Source organism: Delphinus delphis, chromosome 8 (genome assembly GCF_949987515.2).
Source record: "Delphinus delphis chromosome 8, mDelDel1.2, whole genome shotgun sequence".
Taxonomy (NCBI): Eukaryota; Metazoa; Chordata; class Mammalia; order Artiodactyla; family Delphinidae; genus Delphinus; species Delphinus delphis.
In genome coordinates, this window is record NC_082690.1 from 69,079,675 (window position 1) to 69,106,870 (window position 27,196).

At 42.7% G+C, this 27,196-nt stretch overlaps 1 protein-coding gene across 1 annotated transcript in view; it reads left to right on the plus strand.

Annotated features, from left to right (window-relative positions):
• The window catches only part of SPON1 (spondin 1), a 276,658-nt gene that overhangs the window by 151,329 nt on the left and 98,133 nt on the right, over positions 1–27,196 (plus strand). The window contains exon 6 of the mRNA XM_060018539.1: positions 10,718–10,866. Coding sequence (XP_059874522.1) covers positions 10,718–10,866 — 149 coding nt within the window. The remainder of the gene's footprint in view (positions 1–10,717; positions 10,867–27,196) is intronic.

Below are 27,196 nucleotides of genomic sequence, written 5' to 3' on the forward strand. Positions count from 1 at the left end.
TGAACCACAACTAAGCTGCCCACACCACTTGGAAAATCCAGCTGTCCTCCAGGACCTTGCCTTACCCTAATGGACAGGTCCTGTGCATGTTCTAGTTTGCTTCCAACCCCCACCTTCCCTGGAGAAAATATGAAAAGTAATATTTATTGAGTGTTTATTATATAACAGGAACTAGTCTGTCTCTATGTAGATTCCCTTCTATAATACCCATAAGATTTCCTTCTATATTATCATAGTAATACCTAGAAGGTAGTACCATTGTTATTTCCATTTCACAGATAAGAACACTGAGTCTTGGAAAACTTAGGTAGTTTCTTCAAAGTCACATAGCTAGTAAATGGTGGAAACAGGAATGTGGTGATGACCTTAAACCAGTAGGAGGTCTCCTTTTTCTTTCAAGACATTTGAAAGAAGGATGAGCTGATACATACAACAACATGAATGAATTTCAAATGTATTATGCTAAGTTAAAGAAGTCAGACCCAAAAGGCTGCATATTATATGACTTCATTTATACTATATTCCAGAAAAGGAAAAACTGTAGGGATCAGAGGGGTGGAGGAATGGGGTTGACTACAAAGGGGCATGTAGTAATTTTTTTAGGTAATGGAACTATCTATATTTTGACTATGGTAGTGGTTACATGATTGCATGCATTTGTCAAAGCTTGCTAAGCTATACATTAAAAAGGATGAAATTTGTTGAATATAAAGTGTAGTTTTATTTTTAAATGGAAAATAAAGCAGACAGTAATTTTTCTCTGATTGCCTCTAGCAGTTGTCCAGCTGTGGGAATAGAGGGGAGCAAAAATCAAAGTTTCAAAGACTTGGTGGAGTAATGAGCTCAGGTGGGAGCTCAGGATCAGATTTCAAGGATTTGAGAAAAAATTCAAGGAGAGGAAGTGAAACAGTAAGCTTAACTTTCCCAAAAAGCCTGGAGGTGTAGGAAAGACAACAAGTAGGCTTTGTGGGAAGAGAGCATTGATGGAAGATTTTTTTCACCCAGAATGAGAAAACTTGAACCTCTTTACTTCAAGGGAGAAGATCTTCAGTGAAAAAGAGATAAAGTGTTGACCTTATCTGCATATTTAGTTTCTCTGGTACATCCTTTCATGTAGTTCTGAGTTACCATCTGTTTTCATTTCCCTTCAGCCTGAAGAACTTTTTTTAATATTTCATATACTGCAGATATTCTAGTGATAAGTTCACTCAGCCCTTATTTATCAAAAGAGTGTTTTATTTCACCTGCATTTTTAAAGGATATTTTTGCAGGATATAGAATTCTAGGTTGACAGTTTTTTATTTCTTTTAGAACTTTAGAGGTATTATTTTCTTATCTTGTGGTTTGTCTTGTTTTTTAAAGCAAGCAGTCATTCTTACCTTTGTTTTCCTGATTGTAGTCCATCTTTTATTGCCTCTGACTCTTTTAAGATTTTCTGTTTATCTCTAGGTATCATCAATTGATTGTGATGTACCTAGGTGTAATTTTCTTTGTTTTAATTGTGTTTGGAGTTTATTGAGCTTCTTGGATCTGTAGGTTGATATTTTTCATCAAATTTGTGAAATTTTCAGGCTTTTTTTTATGGTTGTTATTTTTATTTTATTTATTTTCTTTAAAAAATTTTTTGGATGCGTTACATCTTCGTTGCAGTGCACAGGCTTCTCTCTAGTTGTTGTGTGTGGGTTTTCTCTCTCTAGTCGTGCCGCACAGGCTCCAGAGCACGTGGGCTCTGTAGTTTGCAGCATGTGGGCTCTCTTGTTGAGGCGTGTGAGCTCAGTAGTTGTGGTGTGTGGGCTTAGTTGCCCCACAGCATGTGGGATCTTAGTTCCCCGACCAGGGATTGAACCCGTGTCCCCTGCATTGAAAGGTGGATTCTTTATCACTGGACCACCAGGAAGTCCTTCAGGCATTATTTTTTAAAATACTTTTTAAAGTATTTTAAAATACTCTATCATCCAATTTTTCTATCATCTCCTTCTGAGACTCCAAATGCCTCTGTGTTAAACAACTTGTTATTGTTCTAAAGGTCACTGAGACTCCAGCTTACTGTTTTTCAAACTTCTTTTCTCTGTGCTTCATTTTGAATATTTCCTATTATCCTATCTTTTAGTTTACAGACCTTTTGCTTTGCCATGTCCTAATACAGAAGTATTCTTCAATTCTAGAATTTCCATTGGGTTTTTAAAAACAGTTTCTGTTTCTCTGCTGAGCATCCCCATCTGTTTACTCATTAAGTCTATCTTTTCCTTTAAATTCTCGGACATGTTGATAATAGGTGTTTTAAAGTCCTCATATGATAATCCCAATGTATCCATCATCTCAGGAACTTTGTTGACTTTTTTTTTTTCATGGTTATAGATCATATTTTCCTGCTTCTGAACAATTTTTGATTGTATGACAGACATCATAGATGCTACATTGTTGAGTGTCTGGATTTGTTGTCTTCCTTTAAAGATATGGAGTTTTGATCTGGCAGATTTAGTGGTAGATTTGCTTGATTCACTTTCAGGGCTTGTTTTCTAAGTTTTGTTAGGGTGAGTCTAGAGTATCCCTTGCTCTGGGGCTCTGTCATTTTACTCCTAATATGTGGCTTTTCTAGGGTCTCAGTTGAACTCCAGAATGGTCAGCAAAGTCTCTTTAATATGGATGGTTGGAAGTCCTACATCTCTAGCATTGTGGGATCTCTGGAATTTCCATTCAGCTCTTAGCTCTCCAGTAACTATTCTCTCCTAGGCCTGCCTGTGGAGTCCCACCCTGCACATATGCAGCTTAGTGTTTGGTCACAGATTTAAGGGGAGTTTTATGCATATTTCTGAACGTCTCTGGGCAGCTCTCTCCTCTCTGGCATTTTTACTAGTAAATCCTATCTATCTCAGCAGCCTCAAATTCCTATCTCTACATCATCAGTTTAGCCAGATTGCCATTCTCCGTTGTGCTCCACTTTCCTGCACCACAAACCAGAAAATGTCCAGGACAAACCTGGGGCTCGTCTCTTGTGTTTCCCTTCTCTCAGGGATCATCGTCCTTTGCCATCTGTTTTCCAACTTCTGAAAACTGGTACTTCATGTATTTTGCCCAGTTTTATAGTTACTTATGTTCAGAGGGCTAGTCCAGTGCCATTTACTACATCAGAGTCAGAAGCAGAAGTTGCATGAGCATATATAGATATGGGAGTTGTCTGTAGACAGGAATATCTTATTCTCTTCTTCACATTGCCTTCAAGATAAAATAAAAACTTACTGTGAAGACATTCATCTCTCTCCATGGTCTGCCTCGCTGACTGGCTTCATTACCAATAATCCCTTTCTTACACACACACGCACGCACGCACTCACGCACGCGCGCACGCACACACACACACACACACACTCCTTGACCTACTTTTGGTTTTCCATGTACCTCTGGCTTTTCTTATGCTCTGCTTTTGCACATACAGATCTCTCTGCAAAACATACCCTTCCTAATTGCCTAAATACCCCCTAATTGCCTTTCTAATTCCTAGTTATCCTTCAGAATGCAGCTCAACTGCCATCTCCTCCAGGAAGCCTTCTCTGGTATAGTCTGGGTTAAATGTCCCCTTATTTATGCTTTTTTATCACTCTGGTTTTGCCTTTATCAAAGCTGTATTGGTCACATTTTATTGTAATTGCCTGTTATGACCTATCCTTCACGCCCTCCACCCTACCCTCCACACTGAACATTTCAAGGACAGGGACAAAATCTGAACATTTCAAGGATAGGGACAAAATCTGATTCTTTTCAGAGTCACACATTTTAAGAAACTTTTTTTAATAAAGGGCCAGATAATAACTGTTTTAGGGTTTGCAGGCCAAACGGTCTCTGCTGTAACTACTTGACTCTACCGCTGTAGCATGAAAGCAGCCATAAACAATACATAAATCATATGTAAACTATAAAACTTTATTGGAACACAAACAGGGAGTGGGCATAGCTTACTGATCCCTGGCTTAGTACATAGTAGTTGCCTAGTAAATGTTCATTTGATTAATTAGTTAATAGAATAGAATATTATTATGGGAGGCCTCAGGGAGATGCAAAAGACTGTGATCAATTGCCTGAGTGTTTTCCTGGAATGGAAAAGTGACACTTATCTTGAGACCTTAAGGAAGGAAAAAAAAGCTAGCTGAGTAAAGAAGGCAGAATGATAGAAAGTTGAGGAATTTCTGGCCTAAATGACAGATCTCCCCATGCAAGGCTTTTTCCAGTAGACTCTACTGGGACGGGATCCTAAAAACCAGAAGAGCTCGGTCAGAGTGAGTTCCTGAAGCAGCCAGGAGCAGGAAAAGCCAGAGGGCGAGTACAAGCTGTGTCCTGGGCAGCACCCAGGGGCAAACCCAGAGGAGCCAAGTTCTGTGCCCAAATCCGAAGAGTCCGAAATCAGGCAGATTCTGGAATTGAGCTTAGGGTAAGAATAACCAGGGCAAGAAGGAAAAGTGAGAGCCAAGACAGGGCTGGCAGGTCCACAGCGTTTTTCTGTTGATCACTGGCCATGTGGTGCCCAGGTACGTCTGTGGGTGTGTTGACCTTTGTTTTCTTAGAAAAGTTAAGTAACAGAGTCATCTACTAAGAGAGAAGGGGAGAGGAGGCTAGGACTCAGAGACTGGAGGAGCTCTGGTGTAGCTACTATAACCAATTCCATAAGGGCCCAACCACATCCCCAGACAAAGATTTGCTGCGATATGATGGTTGAGGCTAAGGTTGGGTAGCAGGAGGTTGTAGCAAACTAGTCCCCAAGGCTGTAGAATGTTCTCCAGTGAAGCGCTACGCGTGGGTGTCAAGGAAATGAATGGGTGGCTTCTGCAGGATTGGGATGGGCAGGGAAATACAGCCACTGGCAAAGCAGTCCAGGAAATCTGGCTGTTACTGAATACCTGCCATACGCAGAACACCTCAGAGAATCCATCTGCTGTGCACCATGCTTCCTCCTACACCAGACAAAGGCAAGACATGGTTCCTCTTTCATCAGCACTAGCCTTCTAGGCACCATCGTGAACCCCGGTAATTTATCACCAGTGATGACAAAGAAGAGATTTCAAAAATGAGGCGAGTACACATATATTCAGGATGTCCCCCTGGAGTGGCTTTTCAGATGGATGCACACCTGGTTGGCTAGCAGTGTCTCAAAGTCACATATCTAATCATTTCTTCCTCCCAGCTTCCCACTTGTCTCATCTCATCTATGCCTCATCCAAGCTACTGGGAGTAACCATCTAGACCCAGCTATGTGTGAGCCACTTAAACACTGCTGGAGTCAGAGAGGCATGCTAACCCGAAGAGCTGTGGCCTTACCTGAGAGCCAGAGAGCTGGCAGTAGTGTTTGTTTCTCTGTCTTTACCCTGAGGCTGAAACCCAAGTGTTTTACCGAGGACCCCGGTGGTAGTCCCAGAGTATTCACTTAAGAAAGTCACGAGCATTTACTTTGTCCCCTTCTCCCCAGGCCTCCTGTTACCTGGGGCTTCTCTTCCTCTCATCCCTTATTTCCTGGAGGATGGTGGGGCCCGGGGCTAAACTCTGTGCCCCAACTAATTGGGGTCTGCTTGGCACCTCATTCTGCCAGCTCTAAACCACTGAGTCCTGTTTAGATGACTCCCTACCATTTTCTTCAGACTCAGGTTCTTGCATCTGACATTCCTGTCATCTCTGCCCCCCAATTCTAAGTCAGACTGCACCCAGTCACCGAATCAGATTCCCTTTGGTCCCATGCCTTCCAGAAGCTTGTCTGGCTTTGCCCTGCCCCATTCAGATTTAATTTGACTGGCTGGTATTTACTGAGCCCATTTCGTGTGTTAACTAGTCATTACTTCATGGACATCAGCCTCAGAAAAACACCACGAGGCTGGTCATGTCAATATCCCTACTTTACAGATGAGGAAACTGAGTTGAGAGTGACTAACATATTCAATCTAGGAAGTTTCAAATTGGAGACCAGAATGCATGTTGGTCTGCTCCAAAACCCCGAGTTTTAACGACTTCACTAAACTGACTCCCACAGACTGTCGGATCCTCCCTGATCTTACTGGCTCATACCTCTGGTTCCATGTTCCCATTTCCTCTCCACTGCCCTAAGTCAGGCTCTACACAACTCATCCAGGGGATGTTGGTGGATCTCCCGTTTGGTCTCCTCACACTTGAGCCCTCTCCCCTCCTACAGCTGGCGTGTCCTGCCAGAGATGTGGTGCAGTGGGCTGGAGGAAAGCTGGGCTGTAACACCAGACAGACCTGACTTTGAATCCCAGCATCTTCAATCATTTGCTTTGGTAATCTCAGGTTAGTTTCCTCATGTGAAAGGTGGAAATTATGATAGCATCTATATCAAAAGAATTTTCTGATTAATTTTAAAGGCATATGCTACATATAAGTATTTCTTAATGTCTGAATATTTCATAAAAGTTCTTTTAAATAAGCATTTGCCATGAAGGGAGTTCTTTGTTAAATTTCTGATCTGGACATTCTTTTATAAGTTAATTGTTTGAATCTCAGAAGGCATTTTTCCCCATTGATACAGTGTTACAGTAAAACAGAAGATTATAAGGCAAGCTCACACACTAAACAATCGGGTTTGAAAAAAAGGAATTTTCTTTTTTGAGTATTTAATGTAATAATATAGATCAAGTCCTTGACACAGTGCCTGGCACGTAGTAACAACGCCATGCATGTTAACTATCGTCATGTCATTCTTCCCAGAAGGAAACTTCCATCATGTTTCTCTCTCTTCCGATGCCATTTACCACAGTGGACACTCAGAACCCTCTGCAACCTGGCCCTGACTTTCTTTTTCATCTTATCTCTTTGTCTTCTAACTCTCCAGTCCACCAAACGGTCTCCATTTCCTGACCTCTCAGTGGGATGTGGGAAAAGAACATGTGTTCTGGGGTCAGGCGGATCTGGGTTTGAACCCCAGCTTTGCCCCCTTGCTAGCTCTGTGAGCTTGGGTGGGTTCCTTAACATCTCTGGACCTTGATTTCCTCATCTATAAGATGACAATGAGGTTGTAGTGAGAGTTACACCTAGGAAAGTATTATGCCTAACACCTAACAGGTGTTTAATCCTCTTAGCTATTTTTAATAGAATTCCCACTCCTACTGTCCTGCCAGTTTTCCCATGGGAGTCTCCTTCCCAGGGGAACATGTCCTTCTTCCTCTGCCTTCTTGTGGATTCCCATAGTGCTTTCTGTCTGTAAAACTGCAGAGACTTTCTTTTGCACAGTTCTTTAAAGTTTTTGTAGTTCTCTCCCAAACCAGCCCAATTAATTTGCACAACTCTGGGAGATAGTCCAGACTAGTAATTATTATCTCTATTTTTAAAAGGTGAACTGGGGCTTTCCGAGCTGGAATGACTGATTCATGGTCACGAATGGAGGCCTGGAGCCCAGGTCTTCTGGCTCTCCGTCACCATGCCCCCTCCCCCCATACCATTCTGCGCATGAGTGACTGCCACTCACCTGAATTCATTGTTATTTCTAACATTGCAGACTGTTGTTCCATGAGTGCCTACCTTGTCCCCCAGGGAGGATGTGGTCTGCTCCCACACCTTAGCCTAGGGCCTTGCAGGTATCTATTATGTGGTTGATGTCATTCAATGTATTGAAGTTTGAATAAATGTGGTATGTTTGAGTCCTTGAATTTGGAATTAGCTGCTCCATCCCCTTTGCTCTGTGTTCTTGTTTCTAGAACTCTGAACATGCTCGATTATAGGTAATCTGCTTATCCATCTGTTTCTCCACCCCCAGACCATGAGTCTCTCCAGGACAAGTACCATATCCAATTCCTGTCGGTGCCCAGGGCCTGCCACTGTGCTTGGCACATAGTAAATGGAAGTTGAATGAATAAACCAGAAGGGGCCATCTGGGTCCATCCCCTAATCCCCCTGTGATTGTGCTTGTTCCTGTTCTCTTATCTTAGTTCATATTATGTATCTCTTATCTTCTATATTGAATTAAAGGCAGGTTCATGTTTTACTCATTTTTGTAGCCTCCCAAACAACCGGCAAAGGAGGAAACTATAATTATTGAGGGTCTATTGTGTGTCAGTGATTGCACATATATTATGTCATTATTTTAAAAATTGAATTTAATTCTTATAACAGGTCAATAAGGTAGGCATTATCACCCCTGAATTACAAAAGAGGGAGATGGGACTCAGGGAAATAAAATAATTGGAATTTGACCACGTTTACACAGCTAGTAATGCCGGGATTTGAATCCCTGTCTGCTGGCTCTGAGACCCATGCCTTTCCTTTTTGTTGCTGTTTGGTGTTTATTTTTAACAGCATGCAGAATAGCTGAGTGCTTTAGCCCAGTAGGAGTTAGGAACTCTGCTGAACTGAGATTTGAATTTAATCACATTGAATGGAATCTGTGCCAGCCTGTTCCCAAACACTTCGAGCACATATACTGCCACCTTTGCATTTGACTGGATGAATGCTTCAGGAAACATGTACTAAGCATTCCCAATGCAGCAAGCTCAGTGCTGGCCACTGGGAATACAGTCTGAAGACAGGCTTCCTCAGGGAGCTTACAGTCTAGTGAGAAAACAGACGTGCGGCAGGGATCGTAAATGTGATCTATGCTGATAGGACAAACTAGTAGTTACCAGTGGGGAAAGGGGCAGGGGAGGGGCAAGCTAGGGGTATGGGATTAAGATATACAGACTACTAAGTATAAAATAGATAAGCAACAAGGATATATTGTACAGCACAGAGAAATATAGCCATTATTTTGTAATAACTTTAACTTTATAAAAATATTGAATCACTGTGTTGTATACCTGAAATTAATATAATATTGTAAATCACCTATATTTCAATTTTTTAAAAAATGTGATCAGAAGACAAGGGCCTAAGTCATTCTGTGGTGGTCTTGGGAGGCTTCTGGGTAGATTATAAAGGAGGAGTGAGTCAGCCATGACAAGAGGAGGAAAGCACAGAGGGAGCAGCATGGGCTGAGCCACTGAAGTATGAAGTTGCAGGTAGGTTGGGTCTGGAACGAGGGGACATTTTGGTGGAACAGAGCCGGAGGAATAAGAGATGCTGAAACTGGTCTCCCTGTGTTCACATCATGAACCAAAGGTCATGACTGGTTCTTACCCTTGCCCCTACCAAGCAGTGCTCTTGGCCTAGATGATAGCCAGGACATTCTCCCTACTCAGGAAGTGAGTTAGAGAAATAGCTGGCAACATCTCCATCTGTCTTCTCTAGGGACATGACGTGGAGCTTGCATTTCCCTGATACGTGGGAAATAATGATCCAGCAGTTGGGTGGACCCACATGGTGATGTCATCTGCCTGGATCATGTCATCCCTCAGCAGGCTGGGCAGGTGGCTTTGTGCCCATGTTCTTGATGTGCCTCTGGGTCAGAGCACCCTGGGTAGCAGGTGGCAGATGTAAACAAGATCAGGGCCTGTTCAGAATCACTTTCTTAAGTGTTGGGGTAGCGTGGAGAGTTCTGCCCACTCTGGGCCACAGGGTGATAAACTGCAAATGTCAGCTGAGTCCACCCAGTTCAAGTTTTCCTCTTCGCTATGCCTGAAAATGTTCCTTAACTTAAGACTTTATAAAACCAACCATAGGATTGCGGACAGCTGAGCCAACCCTATGATGGATTGTATGAACTTAGTAATCAGTATATATGCATCTATATTCATCACATGCAAAAACAAATCCAGGGAGGTGCTGGGGTTGACTCTCTCCTCTCCTTCCTCCCTCTTGAGATGGAAGAATCTTCAGGCTGAGTTCTGTCTTGGTCCTGTCCAGATCTTATTCTGTTCTCCCTTTGTGTCATCCATTAATTCCCTGCTACATCCCACTGCAGTCATCATCCCGCATGATCCTCGCCAAACCGCAGTAGACTGGTCATGTCCTTGTATCCAAACCACCTTTCCCATGCTTTCACATGGCTAGCCTGCCTGCCCCTCACCCTGGAAGGTACGTAAAAGCCAGCTAAAAAGCAATTATACTCCAATAAAGATTTTTTTTTTTTTTTTAAAAAGCCAGCTAAAAACAGCAGTGCTTTTTCCCAGGAGCTGTCAAGCCTAATTCCCCACTCACTCCCTTTACCTTTTGCTCCATGCTGACCTCCCCAGCTCCACACTCCAATTTTGCTCCCTCTAATGCATTCTTCATGCTGCTGCCTGGATGATTTATCTAAAATTCAAATGTGATTGTTTCGTTCCCCTGCCCAAAACCCTTCAGTGGTTTCAGACCCTTTCAAATGACATCCAAACTCATTTGAGCAGGTCCCTTCTACCTCCCTGGCATCATTTCCTGCCTCTCCCGTTGACAGTTTGTGACACAGCAATGCTAAATTACTTATGGCTCCCCAAACACACAATGTTATTTAATGTTTCTGAGTCTGCCAGAAATAGCCTTTCCTCTCTGTTCTGTCTTACAAATCTGCTCAGCATTTAAAAATTCTCTCAACTTTCTTCTTCTCTAAGATCCTTCCAGACAGGAGTCATTATTCTGGGCCACCTCTGTGTCTTGTTTAGACATCTACCCATTGCCCTATCATATATCCCCAAGACATACTTGCTTACAGGGACTGTCTTATTCATCCCAGAACAGTGCAGGACCTAACACAGGGCAGGTGCTTAGCCAACGCTGCTTGAATCATTGTTCAATTACACCTCCTCCCCATCCTTTAAGGGACTTGTGTTCTAGCCACATACACACTGACCTGTATCCTGATTGGCTTTCCCAGGTCGGGCAAATCACTGGTCTGCAATCATCGGCGGATCCCACTCCAAGAATTACGTACTATGGGAGTATGGAGGATATGCGAGCGAAGGCGTCAAACAAGTTGCAGAATTGGGCTCACCAGTGAAAATGGAGGAGGAAATTCGACAACAGGTAAGAAAAACAATCACAGAAGGACCAAAGCCCAGAAATGCAGTCAAGCATCCTTTAGCTTTCTTTCCCAGGGGCTCGAAATTTACAGTACAATGTGCTGGAAAATTGGTACCATAGGAAGTGAAATCTATTTGCTGAGTTTGAGGGGGTTTATGTTCAGTAGAGGACAGAGGCACAAATGTCCATCTTGTCGTCTCAGATTTTCCCTAACTGCATTTGTGCTTTCTTCAGCTTGTGCTAAAAGCCGCTACTGTGGCTGCATTGTTGGGGTACCATGTCTCTGTTCTCCCAAGGGTCCGTGCGGTGGATTACGGTTTTCTTACTCTGATCCATGAGAGGGCTGGGGGGAGTGACGTTCACTCTAAGCTAAAATCACCATTTCCAAAGAGAAACATTTATTTATCGACACATGCTTTTTGCATCTATGTCTTGAGGTGTTTGATAAATTAGTCAGTGATTAATCATAATCATTATAGACTGAAGCATCTTTTATGTACCATGTACTGTGTCATGTGGGCCCAGGAGCCGGACTATTATCTAGGACCCCATTCATACCAATGAGAGATAAGGGAGCAATCGTCCGTCATTCTTTTCTGTCTGTTGGGAAGTACCATCATCCCTCATCAAAAGCACTAGAAGGAGGCTGATGAGGGATCTTGAAAGAAGAGCTATGGTTTTTCGAAGGTCATTCACAGGCTGCACTGTGGGGAAGAGGTGGCCCAGCTTTGGCCATCACTACCCACGAAAGCCCTTTGGGCCTGAGAGAGCTGGGTAGGCACCCACATCTCACTGCTCACAAGTGCGCAGGAGGAAGTAAGGAAAGAGCAAACTGTGCTTGGAGTGTGGTCATTTCCAGCACAGGTCACTGAGGGGCTGCTGCCTGCTCAGGCTCCTGCCCACATCTCCTGAGACAGTGCAGGGCCCCTGAAGACACTGGGCCCGGTGTCTCACGATGTGTATTGCAGCAGGGCGAGCAGAGCTGAGGCCCCTAGCCCTTCCTCCTGACGTCTACCATCTGGACTCCAAGCTCCCACAAACCCTAAAGTGAATGCAGCAAAGGTCACCTGATTCCTACTATAATCCCCTGAGGAATTCTTTTGGACCAGAGTCCAAAAACGCCCAGGAATTAGCTTATGTTTCTCATTAGTTTGATTTAAAACCTTTCTCCATTCTCAGAAAAAATGTTTAACCCAGTGTTTTGAGACAGCATGTCATTCATCACAAGTTTATCTTACGAACAACTTCGTGTTTCTCTAACTCTGGCTGCCATGCCTCGTAACTGGCATCACTCATTCGGGCTACAGCACAACCATGTTCATCTGCAAAGTCATGAAGGGCTTCATATTGGTCCTGGTCTCTCCAGCCTATCATGGAGGCGGTATCCCTTGTTTGGGTTCCTGGTTCTCAAACATGTAATTGTGATACACTGGCTGTATCTGTTCTGTTGTGTCGTATGTTGAAAACCATCTATTACAAATAATAGTTGAAATACCAAAGTTTGCAAATTAATTAGATCAAGGTCAAGGGCATCTTCATAATAATGCCTGTGTCACTCATTGGCTATCTTGAGAGGTTTCTGGTGAGAAGGGAAGCATGTATGAATTGTGAGAAACTGAGACCACATTGTACCAGCAAGCGTTATCTGTCATGTGTCATAGCAATAAAAAGGCTGAAAACTGATGGATGGAACCCCCCCACCTTATGCCCCCCTTAGGAAAATGTTCTTTGCTCGGTGTGTTCCTGATTAGCACACCTTGGATTAGCTTCTTACACACGGATGATGTCTGGCTCTCCCAGCTGGCTAGTGTTCTTGACATTAAGTCATAACAATGTTTAATTACGGGTTTTGCACATGGGAGTTAAAAATCCCACTGAGGGCTTCCCTGGTGGCGCAGTGGTTGAGAGTCCGCCTGCCGATGCAGGGGACACGGGTTCGTGGCCTGGTCCGGGAAGATCCCACACGCCGCGGAGCAGCTGGGCCCGTGAGCCGTGGCCACTGGGCCTGTGCGTCTGGAGCCTGTGCTCTGCAACGGGAGAGGCCACAACAGTGAGAGGCCCGCGTACCGCAAAAAAAAAATCCCACTGAGCATGTCCTAGGGTTTGTCACCACCTGTCAGTCCCTCTAGATGCTGAACATGTACTTTTAGCTCTCACCTCTACTTGGAGAAGACAATATTAAATTTCCTGTTTTTCCCTGATAAGGAAACTGAGGCACAGTCAATAGTTAGAGAATTCCAGAACTTGAACCCAAGCCTGTCTGACTCCAAAACCTGTATGTAGTACCAGATACATAATTTGCAGAGCCTGGTGAAAATGTGGGGTCCCTTGTTCAAAACTTAAGAATTTCAAGATGGTGACACTGAATTTCACAGCACGGGGCCCTGAGAGTCTGAACAGGTCACACACTCGTGAGGCCGGTCCTGCTCATCCTCCTTCCCTGCCCCACAGAGAAACTCCCCTCTCCAGCCTCTGAAATAAGCCTGTTTCCAGAGCTCTGCTAAGCCACGCATCCAGCTCCCCAGGTCCTCAGAAAGTCAGGAGGATAGAGTGATTTCAGGGTCCCTTCTCTTCCAAATAATTCATGGTTCTAAATATTGTTCCCTGCAAGCACACAATTCATTATATTTTTCTGGAAGTCAGGTAAGAAGCAGCATAAAAAAGGAACAAGAATATGAATCCTCCTGGAATATGAAAGTGTCCTCTGAATAACCAGGGACCTGCTTGAACACATCTACAAACTAACACGGTGTTCTCAGCCTTTAATACATTACATCCTACCAGCTGCTCTATCAAAGAACCCGAGTCCAACCAGGATGAAAATAAAAGCCCTATTTTCCCAAGAAAGACATTTATATGCTTCCCAGCCTTCTGTTATTATAGACTTATCGCTTGCTGCAAGTTTCAAGGGCATTAAAAATCACAGCAGATATTGTTGGAGGTAAATCTTATGCTAATGGCTTTCAAACACAAATGAACAAAAATAATAATCGCATTAGTGGTGGAAAACTGTAATAATATTATTGAGTATAAATTTTAATATTACTATAACTTCAAAACACCAAGAAAATTAATGAAAAATTACAGCAGCATTATTGGCAATAATGACACTGGTGGCCAGAGAGGGTGGGGGAAGGGCACAAGGCACACTTCTTAGTAGGGGACAGAGGCAAATGGGTCCTGGTGGGGACTGTGGATTAGAAATACTGAACTGAGGCTGGCCTGGCAGGTCACAAATGAGTAACCCAAGGCAGGTAGACGCAGTAGGGAATGGCAGATCCTACGTAGACCCAGGACCCGAAAGTGAGCTGGTGTATGCTCATCTTATGAAAATGTTTCACTAAGACCATTTCTACTTTGTTAAGTAGACATCTATGGCATGTATACTAGGTGTCTGGTTCTCTGCTGAATGTGGCCCAAAGATGGTGCCCCCTTCACCATGTTATTCATGCTAGAAAGCTAGGCATCATCCTTGATTGTGCCTCCTGTCCCATCTTCTGCCTTCTCTTCTAAATTCCTCCAGGTCACTTCCTCATTACCGCACCTCTATTTAAACCATCCTCATCGCTTGCCTAAATTATTGCACTAGCCATCTGACCTCCCTGCCTCCAGTCCTCTTCCTGTTTTCCACACTGCCCCACGGCCATTTTATAAAATACCAATAGGATTATGCCACTCTCCCAATGAATGGCTCCCGACTGACAGCAAGATAAAGTCCAAACTCCTTATCCTAGCTTGAAAACCCTCTATGATCTGGCCTTGTTTACCTCCCCCATCTTATTTCTTGCTGCAGCTCTAAGCTATACCCATGCAGAACCTCTTTCAAACTCTCCAGAGCCATGTCCCTCTTGCATCTGGGCCTTCTGTCAGCCTGGAACATCTTCCAGCACCCCATCAACTGGTGAACTGGTGAACTCCATCTCTCCTTCAGGACTCAGCTTAGATGTTGCTTCTTCCTGGAAGCCTTCCTGAATTCTGTACAAAATCCATGCCCTTGCCATGTGCTCCCACAACACCCTGTACCTCCCCCATCATTACCATCATCACGTAATGATGCAAGTCCTTGTTTGATGTCTCTCCCTCACCAAACTGCAAAGTTCAAATCCATGTTTTCCATCTCTGTATCCTCTTAGCTGGGTATAGTTTTAATTGCTTCATAATTGTTACTTGCATGAGTAATTTACTTGATAACTTTACTAAACATCTACTAAATAAATGCCAGGCGTTAGAGATCCAACAGTGAACAGATCATTCCCTGCCTTCATGGAGTCTGCATTCTAATGGGGGAGACAAGAAGAAAAAAGGGTTAAATAATTATAAATTATGGTAAGAGAAAGAAACTAACAAGAGGTGGCTAGAAAACAGCAGTAGGGTGGGACCTTGTTAATAAGGTAGTCAGGGAAGGTCTTGATGAGACCATTAAGCTGAGACCCAAAAGAAAAGCACAAGGAAAAGATCATTCTAGATGGTGACAACAGCGTGTGCAGAGACCCAGAAGTAGAAAAGAGCTTATCATGCTTGAAGAACTGACAGAAGACTGGTGTGGCAAGAGGGGAATCAGTGAGGGGGAGTGTGGCTCTGTGTGAATGAAGGACACACTGTCTCCGCGCTGGAGGAATTCACAGATTGGGCTGGAGAGGTGGATACATAAATAACTATTTCCGTATAATGTACTTAGTTTCTTTAAGGGAATCTCTGCAGCAGCTGAGGAAATGCAAACATTAGACTGTGGCAGCCCTTGAAAGTGCCATTCTCTGGGTCCCCCCCAGCCTTTAACATCCCCCCTATTTCCTGAGGACACATGTTAGACACATATTAGTTTCCCTGTCCCTTCCTCTGGGCAGGCTGGGTGTGGTACCCTTTCCTGGGGTGACCACAGCTCCCTGTGCGGTCCCTCTCCTAGACTGAATGGTCCCTGCTTCCTTCTTTCTTTCTTTCTTTTCTTTCTTTCTTCCTTTTTCTTTTTCTTTTTTTTTTTAAATTATTGGAGCATAGTTACTTTACGGTGTTGTGTTAGTTTCTCCCGTACAGCAAAGTGAATCAGCTGTATGTATATAGGCATCCCCTCTTTTTTTATTACTTCCCATTTAGGTCACAGCAGAGCAGTGAGTAGAGTTCCCTGTGCTTTACAGTAGATTCTCATTAGTTATCTATTTTATACATAGTATCAATAGCGTATATATGTCAATCCCAATCTCCCGATTCATCCCACCGCTGCCCCTTTTCCCCCTTGGTATCCACACGTTTGTTTTGTTCTCTACGTCTGTGTCTCTGTTTCTGCTTTGCAAATAAGATCATCTATACCATTTTTTTTTTAGGTTCCACAAATATGTATTAATATCTGATATTTGTTTTTCTCTTTCTGACTTACTTCACTCTGTATGACAGTCTCTAGGTCCATCCACGTCTCTACAAATGACCCAATTTCGTTCCTTTTATGGCTGAGTAATATTCCATTATATATGTGTACCACATCTTCTTTATCCATTCATCTGTCAATGGACATTTAGGTTGCTTCCGTGTCCTGGCTCTTGTAAATAGTGCTGCAATGAACATTGGGGTGCATGTGTCTTTTTGAATTATGGTTTTCTCTGGGTATGTGCCCACTAGTAGGATTGCTGGGTCATATGGTAGTTCTATTTTTAGTTTTTTAAGGAACCTCCATACTGTTCTCCATAGTGGTTGTATCAATTTACATTCCCACCAACAGTGCAAGAAGGTTCCCTTTTCTCCACACCCTCTCCAGCATTTATTGTTTGTAGATTTTTTAATGATGGCCATTCTGACTGGTGTGAGGTGATACATCATTGTAGTTTTGATTTGCATTTCTCTAATGATTAGTGATGTTGAGCATCTTTTCATGTGCCTCTTGACCATCTGTATATCTTCTTTGGAGAAATGTCTATTTAGGTCTTCTGCCCATTTTTCGATTCAGTTGTTTGTTTTTTTTGATATTGAGCTGCTTGTAAATTTTGGAGATTAATTCTTTGTCCATTGTTCCATTTGCAAATATTTTCTCCCATTCTGAGGGTTGTCTTTTTGTCTTGTTCATGGTTTCCTTTGCTGCGCAAAAGCTTTTAAGTTTCATTAGGTCTCATTTGTTTATTTTTGTTTTTATTTCCATTTCTCTAGGAGGTGGGTCAAAAAGGATCTTGCTGTGATTTATGTCATAGAGAGTTCTGCCTCTGTTTTCCTCTAAGAGTTTTATAGTGTCTGGCCTTACATTTAGGTCTTTAATCCATTTTGAGCTTATTTTTGTGTATGGCGTTAGGGAGTGTTCTAATTTCCTTCTTTTACATGTAGCCGTCCAGTTTTCCCAGCACCACTGATTGAAGAGGCTGTCTTTTCTCCATTGTATATCCTTGCCTCCTTTGTCATAGATTAGGTGACCATAGGTGTGTGGGTTTATCTCTGGGCTTTCTATCCTGTTCCATTGATGTATATTTCTGTTTTTGTGCCAGTGCCATATTGTCTTGGTTACTGTAGCTTTGTAGTATAATCTGAAGTCAGAAGCTCCATTTTTCTTTCTCAAGGTTGCTTTGGCTATTTGCAATCTTTTGTGTTTCCATACAAATTGTAAAATTTTTTGTTCTAGATCTGTGAAAAATGCCATTGGTGATTTGATAGGGATTGCATTGAATCTGTAGATTGCTTTGGGGTAGTATAGTCATTTTCACAATGTTGATTCTTCCAATCCAAGAACATGGTATATCTCTCCATCTGTTTGTGTCATCTTTGATTTCTTTCATCAGTGTCTTATAGTTTTCTGCATACAGGTCTTTTGCCTCCTTAGGTAGGTTTATTCCTAGGTATTTTATTCTTTTTGTTGCAATGGTGAATGGAATTGTTTCCTTAATTTCTCTTTCTGATCTTTGGTTGTTAGTATATAGGAATACAAGAGATTTCTGTGTTAATTTTGTATCCTGTGACTTTACTAAATTCATTGATTAGCTCTAGTAGTTTTCTGGTGGCATCTTTAGGATTTTCTATGTATAGTATCATGTCATCTGCAAACAGTGACAGTTTTACTTCTTCTTTTCCAATTTGGATTCCTTTTATTTGTTTTTCTTCTCCAACTGCCATGGCTAGGACTTCCAAAACTATGTTGAATATAGTGGCAAGAGTGGGCACCCTTGTCTTGTTCCTGATCTTAGAGGAATTGCTTTCAGTTTTTCACCATTGAGAATAATGTTTGCTGTGGGTTTGTCATATATGGCCTTTTTTATGTTGAGGTAGGTTCCCTCTATGCCCACTTTCTCCTGCTTCTTTCCTTTTCCATCTCCCAGGCATGTTCTATGTCCCTGGAAGGTGAGCACTTGTTGATTTCCCTCACGGCTCTGTTCTTATTCTATTGCTTCATTATGGTTACTTTTAATGTTTTCAATTTTAAACACATCTACTTGTGTCATTCAGATTATTCTATTATCTCAGGGTCTTAGGGACTAATGTTCATTTGATGAACTTGCCCTCTCTCCCCATCACTAGTTTCCTCATTTGATTTTGGATTGTTTGCTCATCTTCAGTGGGTCTTTTTCTTTGTTCCCTGTGGGAGTCCTCTGTGCCCAAGTTGTGTTGTCCCCTGAGGGGGAGATTGTATTTTTGTCTTTCCACCCAAGTTTTGATGGCATTTCTCAGCTTAGAGCTCCCCACTGCCAGGCCAATGTAAATATGGACTCTGCACTTACACAGGGGAGAGTCTGGGGCTTCTATTTCTTGAAGGTGAATTTTCATTCAAGGGCCTGGACAAAGGACAAGTTTCCTTGCCACCTCCCCAAGTGACTGATGGAGGGTTTTCTTATCCCCATTCAGCCCTTCAAAATGTCCAGCTTGATGCAGGGGTGTCTTCCCACATCTCACCTAACAGCAACTTGAGACCTCCCCTTCTCTTCTGCATGGCTTTAAAACCTCCGTCTCTAGCTCCAGGGGCCATATGCCAGGCCTGGCCCCATGCATCAGCTCCTACTCACAGTTTTGGGTTAGACTTTCCTCCTCCTTTCTGGCATCCAGGGAATTTTTCTAAACTCCCTTAAGCATTTTTGAAACTTTGTCCTGCTCTCTTTTGTCTAGCATTTCTACATGTTTGTAGCAGGAGGGAGACCCTTTTGCATCAGCTCAGTCCTTCATGTTTCCTGATGTCCACCTAGCGTCTCCAGCACTTCATACGCTGTCTCACACACAGGAGCTGCTCAACCCATGTCTGAATTGGTGAATTGACACACAAGCTATAAATGTCTTGTGGCCAAATTAAGTCGTATGGACCCTGCTTGGGCCCTAGCGTGGCTGAGGCGCTCTGCCTTGGCGGGGAGGACTCTTTTTCCATTCTGGTTGCTCTGGTTCAGATCAGTGAATAACAAAACCTATGCTGAGTTCGACACAGCACAAGCTTAATTCAGGGGCCAAAGAACGGAGAAGTGGGAACTAAGGTTCACAGATGAACTTCTCGCCCACCTGGCCAGAGGGATCTAATTTTAAAGGGTAAAGACAAAGGGAGGAGGAGTGAGGCTACTGATGGGGAGGTATATGCATTAGTCTGCTGAGGAAGGGGCAAGGCTGTTTCGAGGGAGGGGGGTGCCATCCCCTTTTTATCCTTTTTTGGTCCTTAATGTTCAGTTACAGCCCCTGGTAGGTGTGTTATTTCATATGCCAATATAGTAAAATTAACTTGTAATGAGACTCAGGGTCTGTTGGAGGTCAGATTCATTGCTCTCTTGGTCCCGGCTGTTTCCACTGGGTTGTTTTGTTTGTTTGTAGCTTCCTTTCTGGGCCCTTTAACTTAAAGATTTATGTTCACTCCTGCTAAAGGTGGGGGATTGGCAGGATTTGAGCAAGGACATTCCTGCTGAAGGTGAAGGTTAGAGGGTTGTGAGCAAAGACCTGGAGCAGCTCCGGCAACAGTCTCTTGCATAAATCATGAACTGTGAATGGGTACTCACTTATGAAAAAATGCTAGAAAAAACACTCCAACTTTTATATTTTTAGAAATACAGGGAAAAGAACACTCCAACTTTTATACTTTTCTAGATTCAAGTCTTCCCTGACCATAAGAGGTCAGACAGTGGTGGACCCTAACACAGACATTGATTATTTCACCTTCAGGAGGCCTCACTTTGGCGGATTCCTTAAACCTGCTGCCAGGATTATCCCACCACCTATGGCACAAGAATCAATAAACAAGCAGATGTTCTTTAAAGCTGAAACAGTTTATAAGCCTCTGGAAACTGGTAGAAAGAGTTGGAGAATTTTCTTTTCTCATCTCCGTTAAATCATTAGAGATAACAGATGTCTACTAAACTTTTATTTTTCCTGATTTTTGATTTTCTAAACTTGTGATCCCTTTCCTCTAAATGAAATTAAAATCATTGGCGGATTTCTGATGTTCTCCATGAATTGTGACATGCTGCCTCATCTGATTGAGAAAGTCTCTCTCTCTGTCTCTCTCTGTCTCTCTCTCTCTCTCTCTGTCTCTCTCTCTCTCTCTCACACACACACACACACACACACACACACACACACACAATCAGCTTTTATTCATAATAATAAAGTTCCAATGATCTTCAGTGCTTGTGAGAAGTAGTACCATATAACAGCTAAAAGCATTGGCTCTGAATCAAGACTCCTGGGTGCAAATGCTAATTCCAGCTCTTACTTATTTTGTGACTTTGGACAAATTGCTCAACCCCTCTGTGCCTTGGTTTCCTCTTCTATGAGATGAGGGTGGTAATATGCCAACCTCACAGAGTTACCGTGAGGACTAATGGAGCTGTTGCATGAAAAGTGCTTGGAGCAAAGCCTGCCCTGTAGAAAGTGCTCGCTAATTGTTACCTATCATTACCATGTTTTCATTCTTGGTCTCCATTTCCTCATCTGTAAAGTGAGGGGTCTGTCCTAAGACCGAAGAGCCCCTGAAGGAGCTAGAAAAGTTAATGATTCTAAAGGTTCAAGTTCATCATGTCAGTCCCCAGCCTGAGAACGCCACAGGATGAGGACACCCCTCCTTTGCCATCGCCCAGGCTCTGCCTCAGCCTGCCCCTCCCACCCCTGCTTAGCAGTGTCATTTCCTGATGGCCCTAGCCCTCTGTCCCAAAGTTGACCCTAAACAATTTGGAGGCAGTAACCACATCCTCATGTAAAAATGGAGCCACAACGAAACTCCATGCCCATTCCAAATCTATTCCTGTGCATGTGTTCTTCCCCTTCCTTGGAATAGCTTTATCCGGATGCCCACAGGAGCTAGTTCAACGCCACCTCCAGAGCAAGGCCTAGAGGCAGCCCAAAACAGGAGATCTTCCCACATACAGCGGGACACTTGCTGGGGGTAGAAATGCAGACAAGGCTTCCAACCCAAGAAAGGAGGTAGTCTAGTGAAGCCTCTTTTTAAAAAAAATTTTAATGCAATTTTAAAGGTTGCCTTCCATTTACAGCTATTACAAAATATTGGCTCTGTTCCCCATGTTGCACAGTACATCCTTGAGCCTATCTTTCACGCAATAGTTTGTACCTCCCACTCCGCCACCCCTATATTGCCTCTCCCCCTCTCCCTCTCCCCACTGGTAACCACTAGTTTGTTCTCTGTATCTGTGAGTCTGGGGAAGTCTCTTAATTGTAAGTAACAGAAACCTGCTCAAACTAACTTAAGAACAAAGGAGGCTTTATTGTAGGGAGAAAACAGAACTCAGGAGAACACAAGTTAATACCGAGCGCAAAAGAGCCTCATGAGAACTGTAACCAGAAGGCATCGGGCTGAGACAACCACTTACACTCTCCCCTCCCCACCCAACCCCACCACCCCAGAGTCACATGGTCTTTTCTATGCTCTTCTGTGTGACTCTCTTCCAGCATCCTTTCTCAATAGATCTGTTGTCTCTTCTTACTTACGTTGCGCATGGCCCCAAATGGTGGCTCTGTGACTTTCTTCCTTGGCTTCCCATAGCCAACTGAGCAGTGTTGGTGGCTCTTAGTTGAAATACTGGGAAGACAGACTGATCATTAGACAGTCTGTGCATGGGTGCCCCCTGCATCAGGTATCTACTTCTAATCCAATCAGCAGTTATCCCCATGTAAAGAACCATAGAGCCTATGAGTCCATACAGGGGCTGTGGGTAGGGCAATTTATACTAAAAAAAGGAAATGAAGGTAGAAGGTAAATTGATTGACATTTCAGGGCAGCAGTGGATTGGCAAGAAGTAGACCAAGTGATAGAAACCCAGGCAGAGAGCCAGAATTCAGGGCAGGATATTGGGGATGGGGCACTAAAGAGAACAAAGGCTCAGCACAAAAAAGAGAGGAGAGCAATGGAACCCCAGGATTCAGAGCTAAGCCAGTTGGGTGAGAAATGCTGGGTCTAGAGATTGGTTCAGCTACTGAGGTGGGGCCAGGGATATCACTAGACCTAGCAGAAGGACTTGGAAAGGCAGAGATCAGAGAAAGTATATAGGAGCCAAGGGTACAATCAAGACCACTTATTTGCTCTTGCATTGCATTGCACTTATCTACTGCCTTGCATTGTTACTTAAGAACCATGAAAACAGTACAGGGCAAGTAGGTAAGCTTCCTAAGTCTTTGACCTTGAGTAGGTCACCTAACCTCACTGAGCCTTAGATTTTTCATTTGCAAAATGGTGATAACGAGAATATGAATTTCGTATGTTGGTTATGAAATAATACACATAGAGTGCCTGGCTTGAAGGATGACCCATTATTACTCTTAGTATTAGGACAAAAAATTAAATTTGAAGGATTTGTAATCCCCTTGTCCTCCCATATTCTAAGAAGACGCTTTGGTTTCATTGGGTGGGAGTGCAATTGAAAGAAGAAAAAAACTGCTAGAGAAAGTAGACCAGGAAAAAGAAGTGAGGGGAGGAGTAAGGCCAGGAAGCTGGGACAGTATTAGAATTTTAAGGCATGAGAAGAGACATATATGAGCAGCTGCCCTTTGGACTGGAGAAAAAGAAAGGTCCAAAGAAGATTTTTAGTAAATTTGATTTCTAAAAGAAGAGACATCCGAAGAGGACTTTTTAGCAGCGCACTTTGCAGAGCACGGTGTGATGTCGTTAACCCTCTGCTGCCTCCTCAAGAAACATTCAGTAAACACCTACAGTGCTTTTCAGGGCTTCTTGGAGTCAGACTGGGTAGAAATTTTAGATTTTGTCACGCTGCTACACACAGTCCCCAGGGGTGCCCAGTTTTATTGGTGTTACATTAATATTGTTATCCATACCTCTTTTGTCCTTCACCACCTCATTCAAGGCTTAACTCCATGGAGTGTGTAAGTGGGTACTTGTGGTTGATAGAAATAAAGTGATACCAGCAGTGGGGGTGGAAAAGAAGTTAAAGAAAGATTCTCAGTCACAAACATTTGATACAGAAATTAGAGCATCAGTTGAGAGGTGTGATTTCAGTCATATGAAACCTTTTGTTTGCTTTCAGCTGCATCTTCAAACAAATCTAAATCACAGCAGGACAAACAGCCAAAGCGAATCAGTGATGCCTGTTCTTTAATAAAACTGGCACAGGCTGCTGTTGCTGGAAGGAAGCAGAGCCCTGCTCTTAGCTGCAATTCCTGACCTCCACAGTTTTACATCAGAGCATCATCAGTCCTGGGAAAGTTTTCTGAATCTCTCCATGGACGAAATGGGGGACAGTTTTATTCAGAACTTATAGGTTATTTAACGCCCTAAAAATCTATTTTTACAGCAACTGAGCCAAAATATTGCAAACAGAAGGCAAATTTAAATGGGGAAATAATAAATTGTCAAGATTTAGAGGCAATTTGGCAATATCTATCAAAATTGTACATTTTCTTTTTTTATTGTGGCAAAAAAACCACCCACATAACATAATACTTACCATCTTAACCATTTTTTTTAAGGGATTTTGCTTTTTTTTTTAAATTTTTAAAATTTATTTATTTATGGCTGTGTTGGCCCTTCGTTTCTGTGCGAGGGCTCTCTCTAGCTGCGGCGAGTGGGGGCCACTCTTCATCGCAGTGCGCGGGCCTCTCACTATTGCGGCCTCTCTTGTTGCGGAGCACAGGCTCCAGACACTCAGGCTCAGTAATTGTGGCTCACGGGGCAGGCTGCTCCACGGCATGTGGGATCTTCCCAGACCAGGGCTCGAATCCGTGTCCCCTGCATTGGCAGGCAGATTCTCAACCACTGCACCACCAGGGAAGCCGCCATCTTAACCATTTTTAAGTGTACAGTTGTGTAGTGCTGAGTATATTTACACTATTGTGTGTACATTTTCTTTATACCTTGACATAGTAATCCTGTATCTAGGAATTTGTTTTTCAGAAATATTCTCACACAAAGGTATATGAGGAAGAATACCCATTACATTGTTTTATAAACATTGTTTTATAAAATTGTTTTTATAAACATTGTTTATAAAAATAAGAGATGGAAAGAAGTGATTTTTTATCAATAGGGGACATATTTAAAAACTCTGGCTGCTTTTATGTAATTAAATACCACGCAACAATTAAAAAGAATAAGGCATGGGCTTCCCTGGTGGCGCAGTGGTTGAGAGTCCACCTGCCGATGCAGGGGACGCAGGTTCGTGCCCCGGTCCGGGAGGATCCCGCATGCCACGGAGTGGCTGGGCCCGTGGGCCATGGCCACTGAGCCTGCGCGTCCAGAGCCTGTGCTCCGCAGCAGGAGAGGCCACAGCAGTGAGAGGCCCACGTACCGCAAAAAAAAAAAAAAAAAAAAGAATAAGGCAGATCTGTATGTACTGATATAGAATGCTTCCTGGTATATATTACTAGGTAGGAAAAAACAGAAGAGTATCTCTAGCTAGCTGCCATCTGGGGAAAAAGACAGTTGGGTCAGAGTCAAATGCTTGTATGCATGTATAGAATATTATATGCATAGAACATCTCTATGTACACATACCAGAAACTCAATGTCTCTAGAGCAAACCGGGAGAGTAGGGGTCAGAACTGAAAGATGTATTCACATTTCACTGTATGCCCTTTTGTACTGTTTGTATGTATACATGTTACCTTTTTAAAAGAATGGTATTTAAATAAAGAAAAGTTTGATTAGAAAGTGAATATTGCAAAAAGATCAGGACTCCAAACTTAATCTGTAAGTTTAAGATTTCCCCCGGCACATAATCTAAACAATTCTACAGGCTGATTCTATGGAAATGAAAAACTAAATAGTCGAGAATAGCCAGAAAGTATCTGAAAGACAGTAATGATGGCGGGGGAGGGAGGTGTTGGGGGGAAGGGGGGCAGTAAAGAGAAAAGACTAGCCAAACCAGATATTAAAAACTACATTAAATAAGACTGTGTGACACTAGCGTATGAATAAGCAGATCAATAGTGTATAATCGGAAGTCCAGTAAAAGACCCAAATTTATTTCAAATTAAGTGTAAGGAAAAAATATAATTTCCTGTCACTTGAGGAAAGATGGTAATGGCACAACTGGAAGTCGTGGAAAAACACAATTTGCTCCATAGTTCAATCCTTAAACCAAAATAAACTCCAAGTATGTCAAAGATTTAAATATTTAAAAATGAAGGCATAAACGCATTAGAAGAAAACATGATAGAATCATTTTATACTCTAGAGCAAAATCCCTTCCAAGCATGTCACAAACCCCAGAGGTCATAAAAGAAATAACTGATAAACTAAAAGCATCTTTTTAATTGTGGAAAATATTTAAACATTTTAAAGGTGAAAGAGAAAGTGGGGGGAAATGTTTGTAGCCCATACAATAAGCAAAGGGCTAATTTCTTTAATATATAAAGAGCTCTTATGGGTCAGTTTTTTAAAGAACAATAAACCAATTTTAAAAATGATCAAAACACATAGACAGGTTTTCAGATATTTTAAAAGATGCTTAACCTCATCTACAGTTATGGAAATTCATTCCACAGAGCTATAATTTTTAGATCTATTGGACTTTTGATAACTATATGTTGACAGAGGTGTAGAAAAACACACACTGTAATACGCTAATTGTGGCAGTGCTGACTGGCACAGCTTTGTGGAGGGCACATTTCTCTGACTTATAGCTCCTATCCAGAAACTCATATACACAGATATACTCACACATAAGCACATGCTATTGATTGAACACTGTGTGACAGAAAGAGTACAAAAACTTAAATATCTATTAGTAGGGGACCAGTTTTAAAAAAATAAGAATTTGAGATTAAACATTGCCAAGACAAATCATTTGGTTAACAAAGAAAGTGCAGCAGAGTATTTGTAGTGTACGCCACTTGTGTTATCATTAAAGATGCACACTTACATTTCTTGAAGGGCATATAAGAATATGAATAGTGGTTGCCTCTGGGGTAGGGACCTGAGAGACTGTGGGATGGGAAGGGCCGGGGAGTCTTTCATTGTGTTGCCTCTGGTGCCTTTTGAATGTTGTACAATGTCTTTGCAAAGCTGTTCAAGAAAGTGATTATTTTACAGTTGAAATAAAAAAGAAATAAGCCAAACACTCAAGCTTAGGAATCTTTAAGAAAGCACATTGTGTGTTCTTGATGAGTTGTTCTCAACCTGGTGAACAACAGACCTCATCTAGACTCTGTTCATGGAGTCAGGCCCATGTGGTACCAGTTTGCCCTGAAACGCCCCTGAGGACATGGTCCCCAGGAATGGGCTGGGCCAAAGTAGAGATTTATAATCCAGGTGACCAAAAGCAGTTGGCTCAGAGAAAGAGTATAATTTAATTTTTCCAAGGAGGAAAGCAAAGGTCAGAGTCGGTGCTTGGCCTTAGGTCTGAGGGGTGAGGCCACAAACAGGAAGACCCCGGAAGCCCACATAGTATGGGAAGGGCCAAAAAGTGCCCGAAGCCCCTCCCGGTGTGTTGGCAGCCACATGGCCTAGGAGGACCTGATGTCATAAAGAATTAGAGAGGACTGGCCAGAACTTTCTCCAGAAAGGCTCCAGAAGTGATCACAACTACCCCCTCTTCACCTCCAAAACTACCAGGCAGTGGTCCTTCACGCTTCAGGTGTTTAATGCCCTGCAGAAGACGGGACCTTGTCTGTGGCTTGTCCCACATTCATGGGCCTGAGTTCTGCAGGGGCCAGTGTGAGCTTCCCTCCTGAGAGTGTGCCCTGTGGACAGGGGCCTGTTCACAGGCCATTTGCAACCAGTCCACGATGCGCTAAATCCAGAAGTTAAGAATAAGTGTTTAGAAATAGCAGTTTAACAATGTCCAGTGACTCTACTAACAAAAAAAATCAGAACTTGGATACAGCCTGCAACAGATTTGATATTTTAAAGTGAAAACAAACTGGTCTTCTACTAGAGTTGAGAATCATTGTTCTAGAGGCAAGGAGTATTTCTTGAGTCATCTTTACCTCCAAT